General features: G+C 41.0%; 1 protein-coding gene across 3 annotated transcripts in view; it reads left to right on the plus strand.

Moving 5' to 3' along the window:
- Positions 1 to 23,790, plus strand: part of LOC140063918 (excitatory amino acid transporter 2-like) — a 116,667-nt gene that overhangs the window by 57,294 nt on the left and 35,583 nt on the right. For 2 of the 3 annotated variants that reach the window (XM_072110190.1, XM_072110191.1), the window contains exons 2-3: positions 3,930 to 4,098; positions 22,846 to 22,998. In XM_072110190.1, coding sequence (XP_071966291.1) covers positions 3,969 to 4,098; positions 22,846 to 22,998 — 283 coding nt within the window. In that variant the 5' untranslated portion in view covers positions 3,930 to 3,968. The remainder of the gene's footprint in view (positions 1 to 3,929; positions 4,099 to 22,845; positions 22,999 to 23,790) is intronic. The other variant, XM_072110192.1, reaches the window with a different exon arrangement.

Consider the following 23,790-nt stretch of genomic DNA (forward strand, 5'->3'; position numbering starts at 1 on the left):
ACTGAGATAGATCTGACACCCAATCACTTTCAAGAGGTTAAGAGAAGCTAGTGACATAATTTACAATTATTTTTGGACACACAGGTTACACACTGCCACAAAAACGGACCATGGATCACTTGTTTACAGCCCGAGTACAGCACATGTTTGTATACAGGAAGCTTTTTTAGGACTTCAATTCATTATACTATAAATGTGTCTTTTGAACCCTGAGTTGACATAAAACATATAGGGACTGTTCAAAACTATGAATGGCTCCCCATCAATTATATGGGCCCTTGGCTTGCAGCGTAATGGGCCTCCTTATTGTCTCTGTAAGAAATCAATCAGTTATTGTGTACTAGAAAATTCCTTACATTCAGTAGACAGCAAGAAGCTTCTTCTGATGTGCATTGGGCTCCTTCTATAAATGACTATGAATTCACTGTGGTGCATTTTGGATTAAATGTTTGCATGCAAAGGTATAGTTCTTCTATATGATAAAATAAGGCACATTTCGGAGAGTGATCACATACCATCACTAATCACTAAATAAACTTTTACCCCAATGCCTCTTAAAACATTTTATATCTTGCTGATTCAAGCATTCCTATTTAATGCCTGCTTCTCTATACATATAGAATTACCCCTGTCATAGTTTGTGGAAAGAAAAACTGCTAATCCATCAATATGCTACAACACCGTTCAGTACCAATTACTTCAGATGCCTAAATGTCCTAAGCAAAAATTCACCTTTTGAAGTGAACACATTTTTTTTTATTTTTTTCATTCTCTCATTTCAAGGCAAGACATGAAAGTTTTCAGTAGAGATGAGTGAGCACTAAAATGCTCGGGTACTCGTTATTCGAGACGAACTTTTCCTGATGCTCGCGTGCTCGTCTCGAATAACGAACCCCATTGAAGTCAATGGGAGACTCGAGCATTTTTCAAAGGGACCATGATTCGGGAATAAAATGTGTTATTTAATTGAAAAAGAATGTCTTCTGATAAGTTAGCAGATGCATGCAAACATCTGCAATCTATTCTTCACTGTTCCGCGCGTATATTATCTCCCGACAAGTTAGCAGATGTGAAGAACAGTAAAGAATAGAATAAAAACAGTGAACACAGTATCATTTAAGTGAAAAACACAGTGAAGAACACAGTGAAGAATAGATTGCAGATGTTCGGCACATCTGCCTACTTGTCAGGAGATACGCTCCTCTTCTTCCACTGAAGTATCCCCAATCTCTCTACGCTGGTCCCCGATGCTTCTGCGCTGCTCCCCGATGCCTCTGCGCTGCTCCCCTTGCCTCTGCGCTGCACCCCATTGCCTCTGCGCTGCTCCCCGATGCCTCTGCGCTGCTCCCCATTGCTCTGCGCTGCTACCCGGTGCCTCTGCACTGCTCCCCGATGCCTAATTGCCAAAACTCACATTTTGAGGGACAACTCATGTTTCAAGTGACTTTGAGAGGCCTAAATAATAGTAAAACCCCATAAATTACCCCACTATAGAAAGTTCACCCCTCAACTTATGTAAAACAACTTCTATTAAGTCTATTAACCCTTTAAGTGTTTCACATGGGTTAAAACAATATGGACCTGTGATTTAGAAACTTTTGAATTTTTTTGCGAAATACATTCATTTAGGCCAAAACTGACAGTTTCAGAATAAATTAAATGATGAAAGGGGGACACAAACAAAATCATCAATTTTTATTTTGGATTAGCATTTTTTTCCCCTGCTCACCGTAACGAAAAATTGTATATATATTATATACATTATATTATATATTTTATCTTTATTCTCTGGTTCACTACGATTGTGGTGATACCTCATTTATATAGTTTTTCTTATCTTTGCTCAATTTTCCTGAGCAAAACCAATATTGGAGAAAATATTATTGTTTTTACTATTGACAACTTTTTAGGGCCATAACTTCTGTATTTTTCTGTTGTCATATCTGGTTGAGGGCTTTCAGTCGTATCATATTAGGGAACGTAATTTTTTTGATAATTTTTTAGAACATTTTTTGTGATGGTGTTTTATGAAAAATAGTATATTACTGAAAGTTTTTCGAGGTTTTTTTTTACGTCGTTCACCGAGCGGGTTCAATATTGATTTAAATTTATTGCACAGATTGATACAGACGCAGTGATACCAAATATGTACGTGTTTTTGTGTGTTATATACTTTATTTGCATTTTATTTGTAACTGGGGAGATTATGGGACTTTTATTTTATTTATTTAATTGTATTATAAAATGACTTAATCTTTTTTTTTATTTTTTTAAACTTTTTAACATTTTCTACTTCTTGTTCAAGCCTTTACACTGCAATACACTTATATTGCAGTGTATAGTGTAAGTAACTGAGCATGCTCAGTTACATACAGCCGGGTCCTGCCAGGAGGCGGAACCCGGCAGGGACAGAAACTGGCAGCCTCGGGTCACTTGCTGGAACCCGGGGCTGCGGCAGGAGAGATCAGATCCCCCGGTAAGCACACCGATCGACGGGGACACACTTGCACACCGCGGTCATGCTTGACAGCGACGTGGAAGGGGTTAAACACCCGGGATCTGAGTTTTTCCGATCCCGGGTGTTAGTGCCGGGTCTGGGCTGTGAGATCACTGCCAGACACTGGCACTTGCAGGACCCGATTTCCCTAAATCTTCTTCTGACGCGCCGCCGTAGAAAGGTGTACGCGTCAGAAGAAGTACCCTTAATGACCACCGTAAAAAGCCGATAAGGGGGTCATTGAGGGGTTTAAAATGCAGGACACAGTAGTGTCAACTCCTGCATATAACCCCCTCACATGGCTTGTGTCCATGTAGATTTGAGACATTTGCAACAAAAAGTCTCAAAAAGAAGCCAAAATTTGCACCTGCCAGGATAGGAAAACCTGATTATGTATCACAAGTAAAAAGACATGACCATACATAAGGTGCAAAAAAGATCTGTCAAATGTCTCAAAAATTCACCAAAGAAAAAAAACCTATGACACATGTCCCCCATTATCTCCTGCTTAAGAAATGGAGGGAGATCCATAGTGGAGTCGCTGTGGCTGCAGAAATCTTTTGAAGCTACCCCTCCTGTACATTATACAGAATATATCATACAGCTACTTGGGAGTACAATTTCTTTAAAAAAAATTAGACAAACCCTTTCATCTGTACAAGTCACATGGCTTGCCCATTATGGCCTGAAAATTGCACACATGAAAGCTATCTTAAATTTAAAGCTTATTTAAGCAAATTATTTGTATAGCACCTTACCATGAAGCCCTTTTTAACTTTTTGCTTCTCAGTTTCTATTACATTTTTTTAACATTTATTTTCTGCTGTACAATTTGTAGTTCCTTGTGGCACCATTCCGTTTTCTGTGTGAGGTACTAGAAAGCTGTGAAAAAATTATGCTGTCCCATTTTCGTGATGTGCCACAAAAGGCGTTGTGTGTTTCGCATGTTGGAATTAGTGCTTCATCCGGTCTGTGTTACTTGATCAGGTGTTGGAATTGCGCCATCAATTGTCATTTTTAAGGGATTGGGGATTTAATCATCCTATTCTTCATGTCGACATGATACATGAGTATATCTGTCTTTGTGTATTCACAACCCTACCAGGGTTTTCCGTTGTGCTGCTTTATTACAGGAGTAGAAGAGCTATAAAACAAAAGCTCCAAACAGATGGCATAATTCATTGGGGGGAATTTATAAATTTGTGCAGGGTACACCAATATAGAATTAGACAACAATTGTCTGCACTAGATTTATCAATTACGATTGTGATGCAGTTTTTTTATGCCAAAAATCTGGCCTAGTGGATTAATAAATAAACACCATAGATATTCTGGACGTTTGAATCTGTAAAGCACTGAGCATAGCCTTATGTGTCACACTATTATCAACACTTTATAACAATGCATCAGATTCATTGGCCCTTTTTTTCAGGTTGTGCCCTAGCTGCTGCCGTTGGCTTGTTAACTTAGGATGACAAATCACATTGAAGTTCCCATTTCTGATGGACATCATATGAATCTAGAAGAGTATCCAAAGCCATGCTGGACAAAGTACTGTAGCTGGTTTAGACGGAATCTACTCTTAATTTTAACAATTGCTGGTAAGTGGACTTATAGAAGGTAATTTCTGGATCAGTCTTTCTATAGTAGCATACCTGAAAATATATAACCAACTAGAAATAAAGATATACAAAGGGGCTGCTGCTGGCTAGTAAGTGTTTTATGTCACACTCCTGCTCACTTCACCACTTAAATGCTCAGGCATGTTTTGTATTGCCCCCAGTGCTGCAGCCAAGGGTGTGTGAGTTAAAGTGCATAAGATAATTAAATGTTTTATTTCTTCTACTTATTAATATTAGATGTTGAAATGTATCAATCTCAATGTTTAATTTTCTGATTTTAGTTTTCGTCTGTAATATATTCTGTCTATGACAGTCAAAAGATTGTGGCACTTGTCCAAACTTTGTGGCTTCATTAAACAGCAGATTGATAGGGTTGCTGTCTCCCATCCCCTAACTAACTTATATTTATGGGCTACATTTATGCGGCCGTACATCTGTTCCCCATAGGCCGGCAATGGGGGCACATACTGCACAGTACAAGGGAAAAGAAAGGACATCTCCTAATTACGGCACTGTGTGCCATGCATCGCTATGGAGAGGGGAAGGGTCACCACTCTTCTTCTCCATGGCACCGGACATATGCCCACCCGGCTGCGGCCTGGCGGGCATACATTCGTATGAATCCAGCCTAAGAAGAGGTCAACAGCAGCTTGGGCTGACAGCACGTGAACATGTTCAGCCTATGGAAATGGACCCACTTGATCCATCCAGATTCTATCCAGCGGACTGAACACACATCCATTTTTTTGTGTGAGTTAGCTTCACAAATGTTGGCTAATTAATGGCACCATTGACTTCTATTGTAAATGTTCATGGTCCATTGCACCCACCGTGCTAACTGGCCATGCTCCAAATTATAGAACAGTCATGTCATACATATGGACATTGACTAGGTGAATGGTGCTAACCCTTCAATATCCTATAGGCCACAAGTAACAGCACATGGCTTGCTGCTTACGGACTGAAAATTGCACACATGAAAGCTATTTAGTAGTTCCTATTCAATTTTCTCCGTAAGGTACTAGGAAGATATGAAAAAAATTCCCTTTTTTTGGTCCAGTTTGATCCAGTATTATCATAGAAATACCTAATATAAATCTTTTTTTTAGGTTTTAATACATTTTAAAAAATTTATGGAAATCTACCACCAATATAACCAATTTTCAAACTAAGCCTCTTGGAGCTGATCTTCATTAGCCCTGCAATCTCAGGTAGTTCTTGTACTTTAAGTGTTACAAATATGCTAATTAGACTCAGTGATTACTGAGTACGAGACGGTAGCCCCTTCTTTACTCTGTGTTTTGATAATTTTCCACTCCACTAGCAGGTCTCTATGCCATCCTGCTCCTTTACCTTTTCTTGCCTAAGAGGCAGTGATGGAAGCCAACTCTTGAGTATTCCGGCGCATGCTCTCAATATTCACTCTTGGGCAGGGAAGTGAGGAGGAAGGCATTAATGCCCAAAAGAATTATTAGTGAAACATATGACGTGGGGATACGGGATAGACCCTCTCTTTATTTTAAAGACAACTTTTACAAGAGAAAACACAAGGGTCCGCGGACTGCAATTTCCCGACGATTTCCGTTTTACACCGCATTTAACAGGGTTTTTTGCCGCAAGCGATCAGATTTTAGTGCAATCACGCCGACTTACATGCAACGCAAATCCGGGGGCATGGTCGGCCCTGAGCGGGGAAGCGACAGATGCAGGAAATCGGGCGCACAAGCTACGTGAATCGCGCCGGACTTTATCTTCGTCCGACCGTCCGGATCGGGGATCACTACAGGACCGGGTAAGTAAATTTGCCCCAATCTCTGGAAAAAATACACAACCACATAAATTCAATGGGTCAAAATGGCCACAGCTTTTTTTTAAAATCACTGGAATAAAACAAACAGTGAATTAGTCAGGTGACATGCTATGGGTTAAATTCACCAATACCCCAATCCAGAGCTGTCAGCGAACAGCACTCGGCCAGACAGCAATAAAGGGGGCGGCATGCTCTGCCATGCCATTCTAGCAGAGCCAATACACTTTAAGGGCACCAATGACCCTAGTGAAGATCATCCCTTGTGTGCTTCATCAACGTGCCCGCCCTTGGCTGCATGTTTCTTTTTGATCTTCTAGGGAGAGAACAAGAAAGTGGGATATAGGACAGGAGGTGACATCTACTCCTGAGCCCCTCTCTTCTTACATAACTACACTATGCACCACCTACTGTTCTTTTAACAAGGACCGCCATCTTACCTCAATACTGATACATGAAATTCAGGTGTAATAGGTCCCCCTTACCACCGTCATGTTCCGCCTTCACATATGGCTCCTGAGTTGCAGAGCAAGGAGGATGACTGTAATGTATATAAGTCAAATTTTAAAAAATACCTGGGATTTCAGGGCTAATGAAGATCAGCTTCAAGAACAGCAGGCACACAGTGGCTACATCTTTGCATCTTCAAACCTGTAACTTCTGTAACCCGTAGACTGTAACCTGGTTGATAGAGTTGTGTAAGGTATAATTTTTATGGAAATGCTGTAATTGTGATTCAGACATTTGGATTGCTTGTTATGTTACAGAGTTTACCTTATGGAATAAATATGGACTAAGATGGAGATGCCTTTGCACCACTTCCTTTTACATGCCTTAGTGGTGTTCAATCATGAGATACACCCTAGGCAGCGATTATCACAGGATATTAAAAAAAATTAAAACAACAGAATGATATATACACAGACATCTTATTTACAACAGGAGGGTAATAGGCTAAAAATGTGTGAGGCTTGACAAGAAAGACAAAAGCTTTGGTTCTTATACTTTCATTCTTGTGTTTTTAACCCCTTAACGACTTGGCCTTTTTTAGTTTTTTCACTTCCATTTTTCACTCACCAAATTCAAAAATCTATAACTTTTTTATTTTTCCACATAAAGAGCTGTGTTATGGCTTATTTTCTGCGTAACAAATTGCACTTCGTAGTGACGGTATTTAATATTCTATGGCGTGTACTGGGAAGCGGGAAAAAAATTCCAAATGCAGTGAAAATGGTGAAAAACCACATTTGTGACGTTTTCTTGTGGGCTTGGATTTTACAGCTTTCACTCTGCGTCCCAAATGACATGTCTACTTTATTCTTTGGGTCGGTACGATCACGTGGATACCAAATTTGTATAGGTTTTATAATGTTTTCATACATTTAAAAAAATTAAAACCTCCTGTACAAAATATTTTTTTTTTATTTTGCCATCTTCTGGGGCCAATAACTTTTTCATACTTTGGAGCTGTGGATAGTGTCATTTTTTGCGAATTTTGATGCCGTTTTCATTACTATAATTTTTGGGACTGTGCGACCTTTTGATCACTTTTTATTAATTTTTTTATATTTTTCAAAATGGCAAAAAAATGCCATTTTCGACTTTGGACGCTATTTTCCGTTACGGGGTTAAACATAGTGAAAAAACATTATCATATTTTGATAGATCGGGCATTTTCGGACGCGGCGATACCTAATGTGTTTATGATTTTTACTGTTTATTTATTTTTATATCAGTTCTAGGGAAAGGGGGGTGATTTGAATTTTTAGTTTTTTTTATTATAATTTTTTTTTTTTAAACTTTTTTTTATTTTTACTTTTACTATTTTTCAGACTCCCTAGGGTACTTCAACCCTAGGTAGTCTGATCGATCCTATCATATACTGCCATACTACAGTATGGCAGTATATGTGGATTTTACTCCCCATGCATTCCAATGTGCAATTAGCACATTGTAATGCATGGGTTAAAAGGAAGTAGCCTCGGGTGTTCGGAACACCCGAGGTTACCATGGCGACGGATCGCCGCTCCCCGTGACGTCATCGGGGAGCAGCGATCCACAACAAGATGGCGGCGCCCATGCGGCGCCATCTCTTTGAAGCCGCCGGCAGCATTGCCGGCGGCGATCACGGAGAAAACATCCGCGATGACTTTCCGGCTATGGAGAGGGCTCGGCCCGCGAGCCCTCCCCATGCACCGGGACCCGGCGCGCACCGTACTAGTACGGCGCGCGTCGGGAAGGGGTTAAATATCCCAATAAAACCGTAATCTGCAAATCTTCTACAGTGTGGTCCTTTCTAAAGAAATGTGTGGCCACTGGGAGATCTTTACTTCTGTTGTTTATATCGGATCAGTACAAGTTCATGTGCTGATGAAGTCTCTGACCTGTTTCTCCACCATAGAGGCCTGTGATGGGACACCATTTAAACATAATCATACCCCATTGGAAGTCCTGCAGAAAGATATCCCTTTAAACTTATATACCTGCTGTGATTCTGGTACAGGTACATTTTGTACGGTTTTGATATGATGGATTATCTTGTGTTTTTAGGATGAAAGCTGTCAATGTAATGTATATGGTGTTGTCCAGAAAGTGTCTGAATAGCTTAATTTTAGATTGATAGAGGGGTTAAAGTTGTTGTAATCCTTGTGGAATTGAAGAAGGTCCTTCAGAATATCATAAAAGATTTGCATACGGTGGTACCTTAAAAACATTGGTGTGCCCACATGCTGTAAGTACAGATATTCTCCAAATGCAAAGTAATTGTTGGGGAGGACAAATTGTATATGTTCTGTGTACATGACCTACAACTGGAATTTTAGTGCGGTGGATTCGGGTCCGGCCGCGATTCATTAAGGCAGTTCCTCCGACGTCCACCAGGTGGCTGCACTGAAGAGCATCGGAACGCACTCAAGTTCACCGGCCTATTCCTAGTGAAGGTAAGTGCAAGCTCCGCAACACTTTTTTTTTTTTAAATGTGGCGGTTTTTCCGAATCCGCCGGGTTTTCGTTCGCCCACGCCCCCGATTTCCGTCGCGTGCATTTCCAGCGCCGATGCGCCACAATCCGATCGCGTGCGCCAAAATCCCGGGGCAATACAGTCGGGAAAAAATAAAATCGGCGCAAATCGGACATATTCGGATAACACGTCGGGAAAAACGTGAATCAGGCCCTTAGTAAATGACCCCCATAGTGTAGACAGTTCCAAAGGATTAAGTATTTTAATATCAAATCTATTCACATAAAACCAAGTAAAAATTTGCATATAATTTCCACGGGGACGCCAAGTCACTGCCCGACCTTGGGTTTCGCCTTGCAGCTTCTTCCGGGGCATGACTAGAATCAGTCCTCACTTTCAATTTATACATACATCGTTGAGATTCGTTTCTCTTTTGACAATTCAAATCATACAGATATGTAAGCCATAACACATCATATATACATCAATCAAAAAATTTTTAAAAGTTATAATAAATCCCTATTTTGATACACATTTCAGTTTGTATGGGGTTTTTTTCTTCCTCTACAACACCAGAGAGCTCAATTAGTCATCTAGCTACAGACTTCTAGAGCAAGCCTGAGAAATAAAGCATGCTGTCAGGGTTGCTAGGTAACACATAAACAAGCCTGAGGAACCAAAACAAGCTAACCAGGTCGCCAAGCAACACCTCAAACCAATCAGAGAGAACCTCCTCACACACCCACTATACGCCTCCTCTACCTCTCAATGATACTGAAAGAGAGCACCGGAGTGTGTTCCGCTTTGTATAAAAGTATTTAAACCTTTTATACATCTTATAGATAAAATTTCCCCATGAATTAGATCTTACATTACAATTTTGTTTGTAGGAAAAGCGATATGTCTAAAGTGTCCACAACACGGAGCAACTCCTGTTTTATTATTATATTACAGACTCGATCATAATTTATAATGAATATTAGAGACAAAGTGTGTAGTTGATTATTAACACAAACATATAGTTATCTTCAACTATAAATATTATTCAACCCTATCAATTCTTATTCTAATTTTTCATTTCCAATTGTCTGTTTAATATTATGTATTGGACTATGTGTTTTCTGTCATGTATAGGTTTCACCACATTTTAACTTTATAAAATACATCTAATATCACAACCCCATTTATTTCAGTGAATTTAATAACCCAAGTGTGCCCAAAATGTCCGATATCCCTTCATAGTTAAGTATCCCTCAAAAAACATTTTATCTCCAGATCTATATTTAATCCCTGTGGTGACAAGGTCTCTAATCTATATATCCATTTTCCCTTTCTCTTGCTGAGCAATGTACCAAGGTGCTCACCCCTCCATTGTGGTTCTACTTTGTCTATAGCCCAAAATCTCACTTTTTCTGGATTACATGTGTGCTCTTTCGTAAAATGGGCTGAAACACTATGGGGGTCATTTACTAAGGGCCCGAATCGAGTTTTTCCATCGGGTTACCCGAATATTACCGCTTTGCGGCGATTTTCCCTCAATTGCCCAGGGTTTTTGGTGCACGCGATTGGATTGTGGCGCATCGGCGCCGTCATGCACGCAACGGAAATCTGGCGGTGTGGCCGTAAGAAAACCCGACGGATTCGGAAAAATCGAAGTATTTTTTTTTAAAAAGTGTCGCTTGACACGCACTTACCTGCACCCAGGATAGCTTGGTGAACTCCAGTGAACTCCGAAGGACTTCAGCGCAGCAGCGACACCTGGTAGACATCGGGCGCACTACCTTGGTGAATCGCCAGAAGACCCGAATCCTCCACAGAGAGCGTGCCGCTGGATCATGACAGGACCGGGTAAGTAAATCTGCCCCTATGTGTGTCAACACCTTTTCTAATATTTCTGATGTGTTCCCCAATCTTCGTTTTTAGTTTTCGTCCAGTTCTCCCCACATAACCCAAACTGCAAGGGCACATTAACAAATAATTGGTCAGTAAATCTTTTAAGTGAGAACTTCCAGTTGTCTTGGAATTAGTTTCCCCACAACAGGGTCTCCACCCACAATGTGCCAGTGTTTTTGTAATATGGTTTTTAGTTTTAGGGCTTCCTTCGAACAGCTGGTTATGAAGACAGGATTTACATTCTTTTCCTTACTTTCAACACTTCTATTGTCACTATTATCTATATCATGTCACGGCCGGACCCGCGATCATCGATACGGATCACAGGTACACCCGTGCCCTTCCATGTGGTGTGGCACCCCCGGCCCGGACCTCTACAGCACACCAGCTTCCTAACTAGGACGCATCCTTGCTCCTGCTTGCCTGTCGTGATTTTCAGCTCATTCTTACAACATCCTACTGTCATCCCAGGCTCTGTCATCCCTGGCTGCCACCATGTGCCTAGTCGCACCTGTGGAACGACCTGGTGGCACCCCGCTGCAGCAAGACCATCCTGCTTTGCGGCAGGCACTAGTGAGGACCAGGGTGCCACTTAGACTCCGGTCCTGGGTTGCGGCTAGTACTCTCTCCATCTCCCGCGGTGGTCCACAGACTCCTCCCTCCAGACTCTTCCCATAGAGATTTTCCTCCTGGGTACTCCCAAGTACCTTCTGTCGCCTGAGTGACCGTTACAGCAGGATTCGGCCATGGACTCCGCCAGAATGAGGGAATATGCCAAGGATTCTAATCAGTTGCTGGCTGATCTTTGCGGAGTAGATACCCAGCACTCCCGGCAGCTCTTTTTTCCGGAAAAAAAACTAAGCAGAGTTGCCTCCATGCTTCATCAACTGCTTGACTCCCAGCAACTTCGAGGTCGACTTCCACGTCCGCCTCGCTTGGCTCCGGCTTTCCCAGAATTCGCTCCAGTCTCTGGCTTTACCCAAAAGCCACTCCAGAGTCTCCGGCTTTCCCAGAAGCCACTCCAGCCTTCGGCTTTACCCAGAAGCCACTACAGAGTCTCTGGCTTTCCCAGAAGCCACTACAGAGTCTCCCGCTTTTCCGGAAGCCACTCCAGCCTCCGGCTTTCAGAGCCGCTCCATCCTCTGTCTTTCCCAGAAGCCTCTCCAGAGTCTCTGGCTTTTCCAGAAGCCTCTCCAGCCTCTGGCTTTCAGAGCCGCTCCAGCCTCTGGCTTTCCCAGAAGCCACTCCAGAGTCTCTGGTTTTTCCAGATGCCACTCCAGGCTCCGGCTTTCCCAGAAGCCACTCCAGAATCTCTGGTTTTTCCAGAAGCCACTCCAGAGCCTCCAGCTATCTCTAAAGCCATTTCAGAGTATCCGGCTTTCCCAGAAGCTACTCCAGAGTCTTCAGTTTTTCCAAAAGCCTCTCCAGTCTCCGGCTTCCCAGAGCCATTCCAGTCTCTGGCCTTTCCAAGTGCCACTCCAGGTTCCACAGCTGTCAGTCCCTGTCTACCTCCAGAGGTGTCCCACCATCTTGAAGAATTGGAGGAGACGGAAGAAGATAGAGAGGGGCCCAAAAGGGGGGAAGGGTACTGTCACTGCTGCACCCATGTTCCTCGGTACGAATCGCTGGTACACCCGTGCCCTTCAATGTGGAGCGGCACCCCTTGCCCGGATTTACCTTTCCAGCGCTCCTGCTTCCCGACTAGGCCGCATCCTTACAAGCCGCTTTCCTACTGTCATCCCAGGCTTGGACTGTGTTCTGCATCCCTGTCATCCCTGGCTGCCACCGTGGGCCTATTCACACCTGTGGAACGACCAAGTGGCACCCCTCTGCAGCAAGACCATCCAGCTTTGCGGCGGGCTCTGGTGAAGACCAGGGTGCCACGTAGACTCCGGTCTAGGGTTGCGGCTAGTACTCTCTCCATCTCCCGAGGTGGTCCAGAGGGTCCACTGGTCCACACACTCCTCCCTCCGGACTCTTCCCATAGAGACTTTTAGTTCTGTTGTCTGTGGACTGTTAAATACCCTACCTCTAAATCTCTCCTTCACGATTTCTACCTGTGTTCTACATCTTCTTTTCTCATACAGTTTCTCTCGATTCTTCTAATTTGTCCTGCGGGGATGTTATTAATCCAAGGTTGGTTTTGGTTTGAAAACATTTTTGCGTATTATTTTCTTACCATTCCTCCCTAATTCTAAATCCAAAAAAACAAATCTTTGTATCCCCTTTCTCATAAGTGAATTTTAAGCACATAGACCCAGTTAACACGGTATTTCACCTCTCCAGAGTTATGGGAACATATACAGCACAAGGAAAAACTTATTAAAGAACTATTTAATATGCAAAATAGGCACAATGCTTAATAGTTACAAAAATTATGAAATAACAGACATCCATAAAAAACAGTAAAATAAAAAGGGATAAGATAAAGAAAAGACAGACATCTTGCTAATTGGATTGGCATAGAGATCCGGGGTGGAGAAAACCTGACATGGGTGGTCCCCCAATCCATATCGTGGGTCATGGGCTCACCCGTGCTCCTCTGCCCCCGCCAGCACATCGCCAGCGAAGCTCACTCGTCCTGGCTCCTGTCTCGTTCCTGTCCACCGTCCGCACGTGCCCCGACAAGGTACCATGCCGCAGCAAGTCCAACCCGCTTTGCTGATTCAGATTCTTTGACCAGAAATTGAGAAATTTGCTTTACGAAGTTTTCTTTGAAGTATAATTTTGTCATGTTCTTAAGTAGCCATTTTAAGACAGATGACCCGCCATGAGGGGCTTGAAGACACCAAGTCTGAATCAATCACCAAGTCTGTATCAAGTCTGTATGAATCCCATTCACCAGACACTGGAAACAGATTAACATTTATTTTGATAAGGGGGAATAAAGGGAGTATGTATCACAAGATGGGGGTGGGAGCAGTTGCTCCACGTGCTAATTACGTTTTCTTATAGGGCAAAGGTAACTTCCCCTAAACACCTATCATAAGAAGGGTCCTCATAACCCATAATGTATGACACTGGTGATGAACCCAATAACAGAAAATAGCACCAAAATGTCTGAAACAACACTTTTATGCCAGTTTGCATCAGATAACATTTTTTTTTTATAAAAAGTCCTCAAAATGGTAGCAATGAAATGTAAATTTATCTTGCTTTCTCTTTCACCTTACACAGCTCCATACACCGAAGTATAATAAGTTATTAGCGTCAGAAGATGAAATGAAGAAGTAAAATGATTTTTTTTTCCATAGACATTGGTTTAATATTTTAAAATGTATTAAAACACAATAAAACCTATTTAAAATTTGTATGACCATGATCATATCAAACCATAGAATAAAGTAGATGTTTGAACGCACAGTGGAAGTCATTAAACTGTGCCCACAAAAAAGTGATGCAAATGTGTTTTTTTTTATCAATTTCACCACATTTGGAATTTTTTCCCAACTTCCCAGTACATGGCTTGGAATAATACATAATGTCACTGAGAAGTACAATTTGTCCTGTGGAAAACAAGCCTTTACACAGCTCTGTACACGTAAAAAAGAAAACGCTATAGATTTTTGAAGGTTGTGAGCAAAAAATTAACAAAAAAAGGCAGCAACACAAGGAAAAAATTAAAAGGGTAGACAGGTCAGAGATGGCGCAGCCTAAGTTGGTGTAAAGCACAGTGGGCGATGAATGGAGGAGTAAGGCTATATGGGCCAGTAATATTTAATATATTATCACCTATTATCACCTAAATAAAGGGTCACCTATATAAACATATGGAGTGGGCTGCACAGGAGGGGACATTAGTGATCATGGGAGACTTTAACTTTCCAAATATTAAATGGGGTCCGGAGTCTTTATCTGTGAAACTTTTTGCACTAGGACTAAGGATTAACTTCCGAAACGCGCCATGGCTTTTCTCTTTTTCCATGTGCACATGGCTTTTTAATTGTCAGATTAAAAGTTGTTTTTAATGTTTTTGTCGTATTTTTTTATATTCTTTTTTTGTACCCTCGCTGGAGTTCCCAATTTTCTGTAAAACTTTTTGCACAATTTTATGGTACAGCTTGTAGAAAAGCTAATGCTTTGTTCGACTTTGTGATTTCTAACAAAGCAGAAATTATCCAAACTATCAGTGTATGGGAAACCCTTGGGAACTGTAAACTGTAAAAAGCAAACACACTGGGGCACATTTACTTACCCGGTCCTGTTGCGGTCACCGAGGTGCGTTATCCGACGAGGATGAAGTCTGGCGTGTTTCACTAAGATCGTGCGCCTGATTTCCTGCACGTGTCGCTTCCCCGCTGTGGTCCGCCTGAGTTCACCTTCTTCTTCCCGGTGTATGTGAGTGCAAGTCTAACCACACAATTTGAATTTTAAATCCCGTGCTTAGTCCAAATCAGTCAAGTTGTCGACAGCCATGCCCCATGAAAGTCGGCGCCAAAATACGATCGTGTGCGCCAAAAATGCGGCACAGATCGGAAATAGTCGGGAAACCCGACGGAAATGCGGTGTGTGGACCCTTAGTAAATGTGCCCCATTGCATTTAAAAAGGCTAATTTCCCAAAATGTAGGGCTGCAATACAATATATAGACTGGATACTCTCACGTGATGATACTAATGGGAGACATTCAAATTTATACTGAGCCATTATACTTCTAAATAGGTTGTTCCAATAGGTAACACATATAGACAGGCTAGATTACAGTTAAAAGGGCAATTAATGATAAAAAAGGGCATTCAAAAATATAAATCTGACGCCTGAAGCCTTCAATAATTACAAAACTCTTACCAAAATCTGTAAAAAGGAAATAGATCTAGCCAAAATACAAAATGAAAGACAGGTGTCCAAAGATAGCAAAACAAAACCCAAGAAATTCTTATATATAAGAAATTCTTATATAAATGCGAAAAAAATAGGTAAGAGCAGCTGGAACCCTATATACTGAAAATGGGGCTTTGGTAACTGTAGACCAAGAAAGTGGAGATAGTAAATGGATTTTTAGCTAAGTTTATACAATATAAGAAAGAACTTCTGACGTGGATGGTGCCAGTGCGGGTAATACATCCTGTAATATACAGACTGGCGGAAAGTAGACACAATCCAATCTAAGCTCAATAAAATAAATGTGTACAAGGCTCCTGGACCAGATAGGATACACCCCAATATTTAAAAAGCGCTCTCAATCTTCCCCAAACAACTATAGACCTGTAAGCTTAACTTCCATTGTGGGGAAAATATTGGAAGGGTGACTAAAAGATTACAAACTGGAGTTCAGGCAGTCTCCGGGTTTACGAACAAGATAGGTTCCATAGGTTTATTCTTAAATCGAATCTGTACGTAGAACTATATTTTATCATTGTAGAACCAGACAAAAAATTGTTTTGCCCCAGTGACAATTGGAGTTTCAAAATGTTTTGCCATAATTGGACCAAGGATTATCAATAAAGCTTGATTACAGACAAATCATAGCTGATCATTGCAGTCTGGGACTATAGTAAAGGATTCAGAGAGCTTCACCAGAGGTCACACTGGGCAGAGCAGAGGGATCTATCTTTAACTAGGGGTCGTCTGTAAGTCAGGTGTCCTTAAGTAGGGGACCGCCTATATATGACATCAAATAGAAATAATAAGTGACAGCCAGCATGGGTTTACTAAGGATAGAAGCTATCAGAATAACCTGATCTGCTTCTATGAAGAGGTGAGCAGATCCCTGGATGGAGGAGCCGCTGTGGATATTGTGTTCGTTGACTTTGCAAAGGCAATCGACACTTTCACTCTCAGATGCATGATGGGTAAAATAAAGTTTATTGGTTTGGCAAAAATCGTTTGCAATTAGATTGAAAATGGTCTGTATCCAGAGAGTTATGGTGAATGATTCCTACTCAGAATGGTCACCAGTTATAAGTGGTGTAACCCAGTGTTGTGTGTTTGGCTCACTTACATTTATTAATGATATAGAGGTAGGAATTAATAGCACTGTGTCTATTTTGCAGATACCAAGCTGTGTAGTGTAATACAGTCTATTGAGGATTTTTATAGGCTGTAGGGTGACTTGGACCCTCAGAGTATTTGGTCATACACTTGTCAAATGAGGTTTAATGCGGATAAATGTAAGGTTATGCACCTGGGGGCTAATAATCCACATGCTACATATGTCCTTGGTGGAATAAATCTGGGAGAGTCCCTTGTTGAGAAGGACCTGGGGGTACTAGTAGATCATAGATAAAGAACAGCATGCAATGTCAATCAGCTGCCTCTAAAGCCAGCAAGATATTCTCATGAATCAAAAGTGGTGTGGACTAGGGTTGCAATATTACCACTGTACAAGGCGTTGGTTCGGTTTCATCCACTTCTGGGCACCAGTCCATAAAAAGAATGCCCTGGACCTGGAGAGATTACCACAAAGAGCCACAAAAATGATAAGGGGTTTGGAGAGTCTGAGTTATAAGGAAAGATTAAAACAACTAGATTCATTTAGTCTCAAAAAGAGACAACTAAGAGGGAACATGATTCATTTATATTAATATATGAATAACCCATACAAAAAATATGGTGTAACATTGTTCCAGGTTAAATTGAATCAAAAGACAAGGGGACATTATATCCGCCTGGAGAAAACAAGGTTTAATTACCAGAGAAAACAAGGCTTTTTTTCTATGAGAGCTGTAAATCTGTGGAATATTCTGCCTCAGGCATTGGTCACAGTAGGGACAGCTGAGAGCTTCAAGAAGGGTCGAGATGCCTTTTTACATCTAAATAACATTGACGGTTATGTTATAATATAGAGTAATTTCCCTTAAATCCCTTCTTAATCTACTCCCCTCCCTTCCTTGGTTGAACTTGATGGGCATGTTTTTTTTCCCAACCATATAAACTATGTAAATATGTAGGAGAAGCTGAACACAAGAGAAAACTTCTGAATGCCCCCCTAACCCTTACATACAATATACATATACAATCACATATTTTTATACATTCACACACACACACACATTTATACAGTCTTACACAATTAATACACTCATGTCCACTCATGTAAATATTCATGTATACATACACACCTCATACACACATACAGTATATACACACATACATACAGTACTATATGCAGACCTACAGTATATAACAAACATAGGGGAACATTAATGATAGGCTGGCAATGTGGCTGTGCTACATGTAGTACACTTGGATGCCTGTTTCGGTGCATGTAAGTGCATTGTCTTGCGACACAATTTAAATGTTAAATCCCACGCTCAGTCCGAATTCATCGGGTCTTTTGACGGCCCGCCCCCTATTTCTGCACCAAAATCTGATCGCGTGCGACACAATGCCCTTCTAAATCCCTGTCCCAGCGGCGCAATCTCTGAAAAGTCGGAAAACCTGATGGAAATGTGGCCGCGGGACCCTTAGTAAATATAATGGTGCACATCCTTCATTCTTTAGTGTGGCAGGTCTGGTGGCTGGCCCCTGACACTGCGGGTCACTTAGTAGCTGCTTTGGCTGCTACCACTGTAGTTATGGCTCTGTTCTTAGTTTATTCAGGGAATTTCAAGTTGTAATAAGTATTTATCTGGCTAAATATGGAAGTTTTAACGCCAAAATATTTTTACTTACTGAAAAAATGTGGGTCATATGGAAATCCCAATATTGAAGCACTCTTGTACAACCCCACATTATATGATATACAGTATATTAGCAACAGTCATAGAACATCTAAAGGACCTCTAATTTTATTTATTCTAACACTTTGGCAATAAAGTGGGTAAATACTATATTCTAAAATAATATTCTGCAGAATCAGTTGATGGCTAGAATTCATTGTAGATAATACAACATATATATATGTTGCGACAATTGCATCTCCAAACAATTCATTGGTAAGTGCAAGTTTATAGTATTATGTCCACCAAGCACTAATAGTTAGCCAAGGAAGTAGGCAAAAGTAATATTTGATTTTCTGTGGTTTGCTTGAACAGGCAGTTATAACAGCAGCTACATCAAACTACCGTATCTAGCTGCATCTTGGTTTAAATGCTGTTTTATGTCTAGGAGTTATTCATTTTTGCTCCATAACATTTTGCTTGAATAAAATGAAAGCTATGTTTTAGTATAATAAGCATTTACAACTTTTTCCCTCCTCCCCCCTATGCTGTCCCCTTTAGGATATATAAAAGTTTGTTAGTATGTCGAAAGAGCCTATGTACTACTTACAAAGCGAAATAGCATCCCATCCCCAGCCCTACGTGCAGGCCAGCACTTAGAAGCATGCGGAGCGGGGTAAACAGAGCCAGGATGCAAAGCGTGCTCACATCATGCCGTTACGCCTCCTCCATTTATGAACAAAAATAAAGATAAAAAGCTATATGTCCTAATCTTCTTTATCCAATACCCTGAGAGTAGAAATGAACATCCATAAACATTAGTGGAAGTCAGGCATAAGAGAACACTAAGCTTACAAAAATAACAAAAATGCCAAATATAATAACAAAAGAGGAGATGAAATATAGAGCATCAATAATGTCAATACAATAAATGAAATAATAATAATGTGTAATTACTCACATTATGAAATCATTCCCAACCGAGGACAGACAAGAAAAGGGGCACCAGATCATTGCTGCACATATTTTGTTTGTCAAAGAAAGCTTCTTCATGAACAAGAGTTTATCTGATATTTCCACATCCTTATGAAATGCACATGTTATAGATAGCCCTGTTTTGAACAAGTGAGCTTACAAGCAGAATAACTCCAAAAGATGGTGGATCCCACTGATCAGGGGTCTTGGTAGGTGTAAAGGAGCCAAAGCCTGAGCACCAATACACCTAATTGCACCTAATTTTCAGTAGTGACAACACCAGCTGACATGGCAGTATTTATCATATGTAGTTACAGAAAAAAACGTACCTATTACGTCAATTGTCTGTATTGATGGATTGTAGTCATTTTCATTCCTAATCTTCTGTGTTAAGCCCACCATACTGGCAGACATCATAGTACTTTGGTTTGCGGGAAGTCCGTTTACGGGTAGGGGTTAATGCCCCCTCATTATGGTTCCACACAAAGTTGATACCTCCAAACTGTCTAATTAACCTAAGAGCTAATATTCTAGGGTTGAATTTAATCTTTTCTATTGCCAAAGTTACTGTGAATTTAGTTTTTTTTAGCCTGTGTTTTAGCCAAATATTTTTTTCCGGGGCACATATGGAGTTTTAATGTAGTAGCATGACAAAACTAGAGTAACTTTTTCAGATTTACATAGTGAAAAAGAGAAAACAAATGGGGGGAAAGGGAAATATCAATTTTTTTCCTTATGTGATTATACACAGTGGGGCACATTTACTTAGGCTTTGCACTGCTTTGCGACAAACTTTTTTCGGACACGCGACCCTTGCACCACAATTTAGGGAGCATGCCGTCAGACGATCCGACTGATTCGGACTGTGCATGGGATTTAACATTCAAATTGTGACGCAAGCCCAAGCCCTAACATGTACCACTGAAAAGATGGTGAACTCTGTCGGGCCTGAGTGAGAAAGTGACGCATTCATGATATCGGGCGCACAATCTTAGTGAATTGCGGCACAGTGCATCTGAGTCGGACAATGTACTTTCTGTGTCCTCCGGTGATGGGGTAAGTAAATGTGCCCTAATTAGTTTAACTGGAAAAGTCCACAAATTCTACTGCATAGCGTTAGCAGTTGTCACGGATGCCCCTACGTCCCATGTCTTGGGTTGCAGGCGCACCCATGTACCTCCGTGTCGCCTGCTGTTTCCGCTGCCTCACTCACATCGCCGGGATTAAGCGGTGTCTCCCGCGGCTTGGCACGCATCTCAGCCTCCAAGTGCGCCTGTGCTGGCTATGTAAAATGTAAAGGTAATTTAAGATAAAATTTAAAGATAATTGCCGTTGGCCAGCCCCCTTCCCTGATAAATTCCCAGCCCCTTCCTGTGTCCCCTGCCGGATCTTTGTGTCTCATAGCCTTAGAGAAAGCCCCGCTCCCAGGTGTCGGCTTACATCATTGTCTGTGGTGGTACAGAGGATCCACTACCACTGATCCTGACAGCAATTATGTGTAGGTTCACTCTGCTCTGTTGACATCAGCACTACAACACCCAAGTACAAGGCCAACATATTTCTTCAGGGTGCATCCCTGGGTGATTTGCCGAATCTGTAAACAGTGCAAAGTACCTGCATATAAATTGTTATACAGTATTTGTTATAGGTAAAAGAGCAGGTAGAAAAGTAGTCAGGGACACTAACATTAGAGACAGAAAGTGATTTGTCTGGATTTAAAATAACATAGATTTTATGATATGTGTCCACGAATGTGTGTTGAGGATTATCAAATAAATTTTTCTGTTTAAAATGTATTTTTCGTTTATTTAATTTGACCTTAATATTTATTAATTATTAATTTTAAACAATTTTTTCATCTATGTTCTTTTAGCATTCCTTTGTGTATATATATATATATATATATATATATATATATATATATATATATACTGTATATACCTTAATAAGAAAAAGTTATTGCTTGCATATGGTTAAACAAATGATTTTTTGTACTTAAAAAACATAATAGAACATGCATACATACATACATACATACATATAAATTTGATTGTTTTCCTGTCACATTGGTTGTGTTTCTTCAAAACTGGTGCTTTTGCCATTAATTAAGTAGTAGTTGTAGTTCCCCCATCTCTGATGTAGTGTCAGCTGAGAAGGCAATCAATGGAGTAGTGTATGGACACAAAAAGTCTACATACATGGAGGAGACAGATCTTCAGGGTGGCTGGCTTCCTGATGACCGCAAGGGGACGGCAATGCAATTATACAATATATAAATTCCTATCATTTCCTCCTATGACCATGTCAAAACTGGAACTTCTAATTACTAAAATATCTGGAGCTGGGCTGATCCTTCTGATACTCACAGAACATGGGTTGGGTCTTCAGTGGATCTGAATCTGGAGTACAGTGCTGTGGGAAAAGCCCTTATAATTTAAAAGTTGATACAAGAAAGGAGGCCATGAAAACAAATATAACGATATTACCACAATCATGTTGACTTGATCTATGAGTAAGTGTCCCAGGTTTTTTATGCTTCATTTGATGGTAGATTACCTTTAAATCAATTATGAAACACCAACAGTAGGCATTTATGGTTTCTGTCTGCAGACTGATTTCCATCATCTTGACTTTAGGTTGTTTCTGGAATCAAATTACTTGTCCTTGACTCTTACTATAAATCTTTATGTTCCAGACATGACCCATGGCCTAACACTTACCTTGTTGGAAAGGTGCCTACATTGCCCTCAGCTAGTATTAAACTACTATTGTACTCATCCTTAGAGCTTGGTACAGGTGTATTGGTCCTTGGTTCGTCATCAGCTTCACTAAAACCACCAAAACTGACCTAGTGGTGAATGTCAGGTGAATGCAGAGGTGAATGTCAGGGTTGTTGCTAAGATAATGGGGCAGATTTACGTACCCGGTCTGTTCACGATCCAGCGGCGCCTTCTCTGCGGTGGATTCGGGTCCGGCCGGGATTCACTAAGGTAGTTCCTCCGCCGTCCACCAGGTGGCGCTGCTGCGCTGAAGAGCATCGGAACGCACTGGAGTTCTCCGGCTCGGGCTGAGTGAAGGTAAGTGCAAGCTCCGCAACACATTTTCCGTTTTTAAATGCGGTGCGTGCACCAAAATCCCGGGGCAATACAGGGGAAATCCGCGCAAATCGGAAATATTCGGGTAACACGTCCGGAAAACGCGAATCGGGCCAGTGAGAAGAAGGTGTGAAAGAAGAATGCATTAGGAGACTTAGACACAGGCCCACAGACTACTGCCCCCAACATGACCACTCCCACTGGGACTCACCACAGGGAGCCAGGTAATGTGAAATAAAGTTTTATAAAGTACTGAAATGATTCAGAATGCTGACAAAGACATTGAAGTCTTGAAGACATTGAAGTATTTGAAGTCTATATTTTCAGAGTTCAAACTTAATATGTCTTTCATTTCTACAATTGCAATATTAATAAAATATTCATTCTCTTTACCTTAGGTGTGATCTTTGGTTCTCTTTTTGGCTGTCTCCTTCGATTGCTTCCACCTCTAGATGGAAATATTCTTATCCTTATCTCCTTTCCAGGGGATATTCTAATGCGGATGTTAAAAATGTTAATTTTACCACTGATCATCTCCAGCTTAATTTCTGGTAAGAAATTTTATAGAAGCAAATAACATTCATTATAAATCATACATGAAAGACTGTACCTCTGTCTATTAAAGATGGCACCTCTATCACCCTCATAAAGAAAAAGGGTGTATTCTAGCCATGTTGTTCCAGCCTATCGGTGTGTACCTCCAGCAATGGTTCCCAGCTAGACTAGCCCTGCTGTATGGGGTTGCTTCTATTGCCTTCCTGTAAGTGATCTTTGGCTCATTCTGTGACTCATTTATGAGCTTTGCTCCCTGTAGTACGACCCCTACTTGTATCTCAAACTTGTGCTGCCTGCCACGACCCTGTGCCTGTCTCTTGAATATGATTGAACACCGCCTGGTTCAACTTCAGACTGACATAGATGATGCCTATGTGCCTTTCCAGTCCAGCTGCTATCCTCACTGGGACCAATACAAGAGGAAGCTGTCTTGCAACCGCTGTACAGGGTTTAAAGGGTGAATACTTGAGAGGTCCATGGATAATGCAAATAGTGTTTGGCTCTAAATCAAACCAGTGGTATATTAAATTGAGTTTACAACCCGCTGCTCCTTACATTGAGAAAATGTTTTGAGCCATCAAACCCTGCTCCTAGGACAAAGATCACAATTGACTGATCCGTACAAGTAGTGCATAGATACAAGATTTCTATAGTGAGATGGACAAGTGTACAAGTGATCTTTCAGTATCTGGTTCCTTTTTTGTAGTGTTGCTAATATCTATAGGCACTGGTAGCTACTAATAGGTGGCATCAATGGGGGAGTTTTATTCTGTTGTTTTCACAAAAAA

Source organism: Engystomops pustulosus, chromosome 6 (genome assembly GCF_040894005.1).
Source record: "Engystomops pustulosus chromosome 6, aEngPut4.maternal, whole genome shotgun sequence".
Lineage (NCBI taxonomy): Eukaryota > Metazoa > Chordata > Amphibia > Anura > Leptodactylidae > Engystomops > Engystomops pustulosus.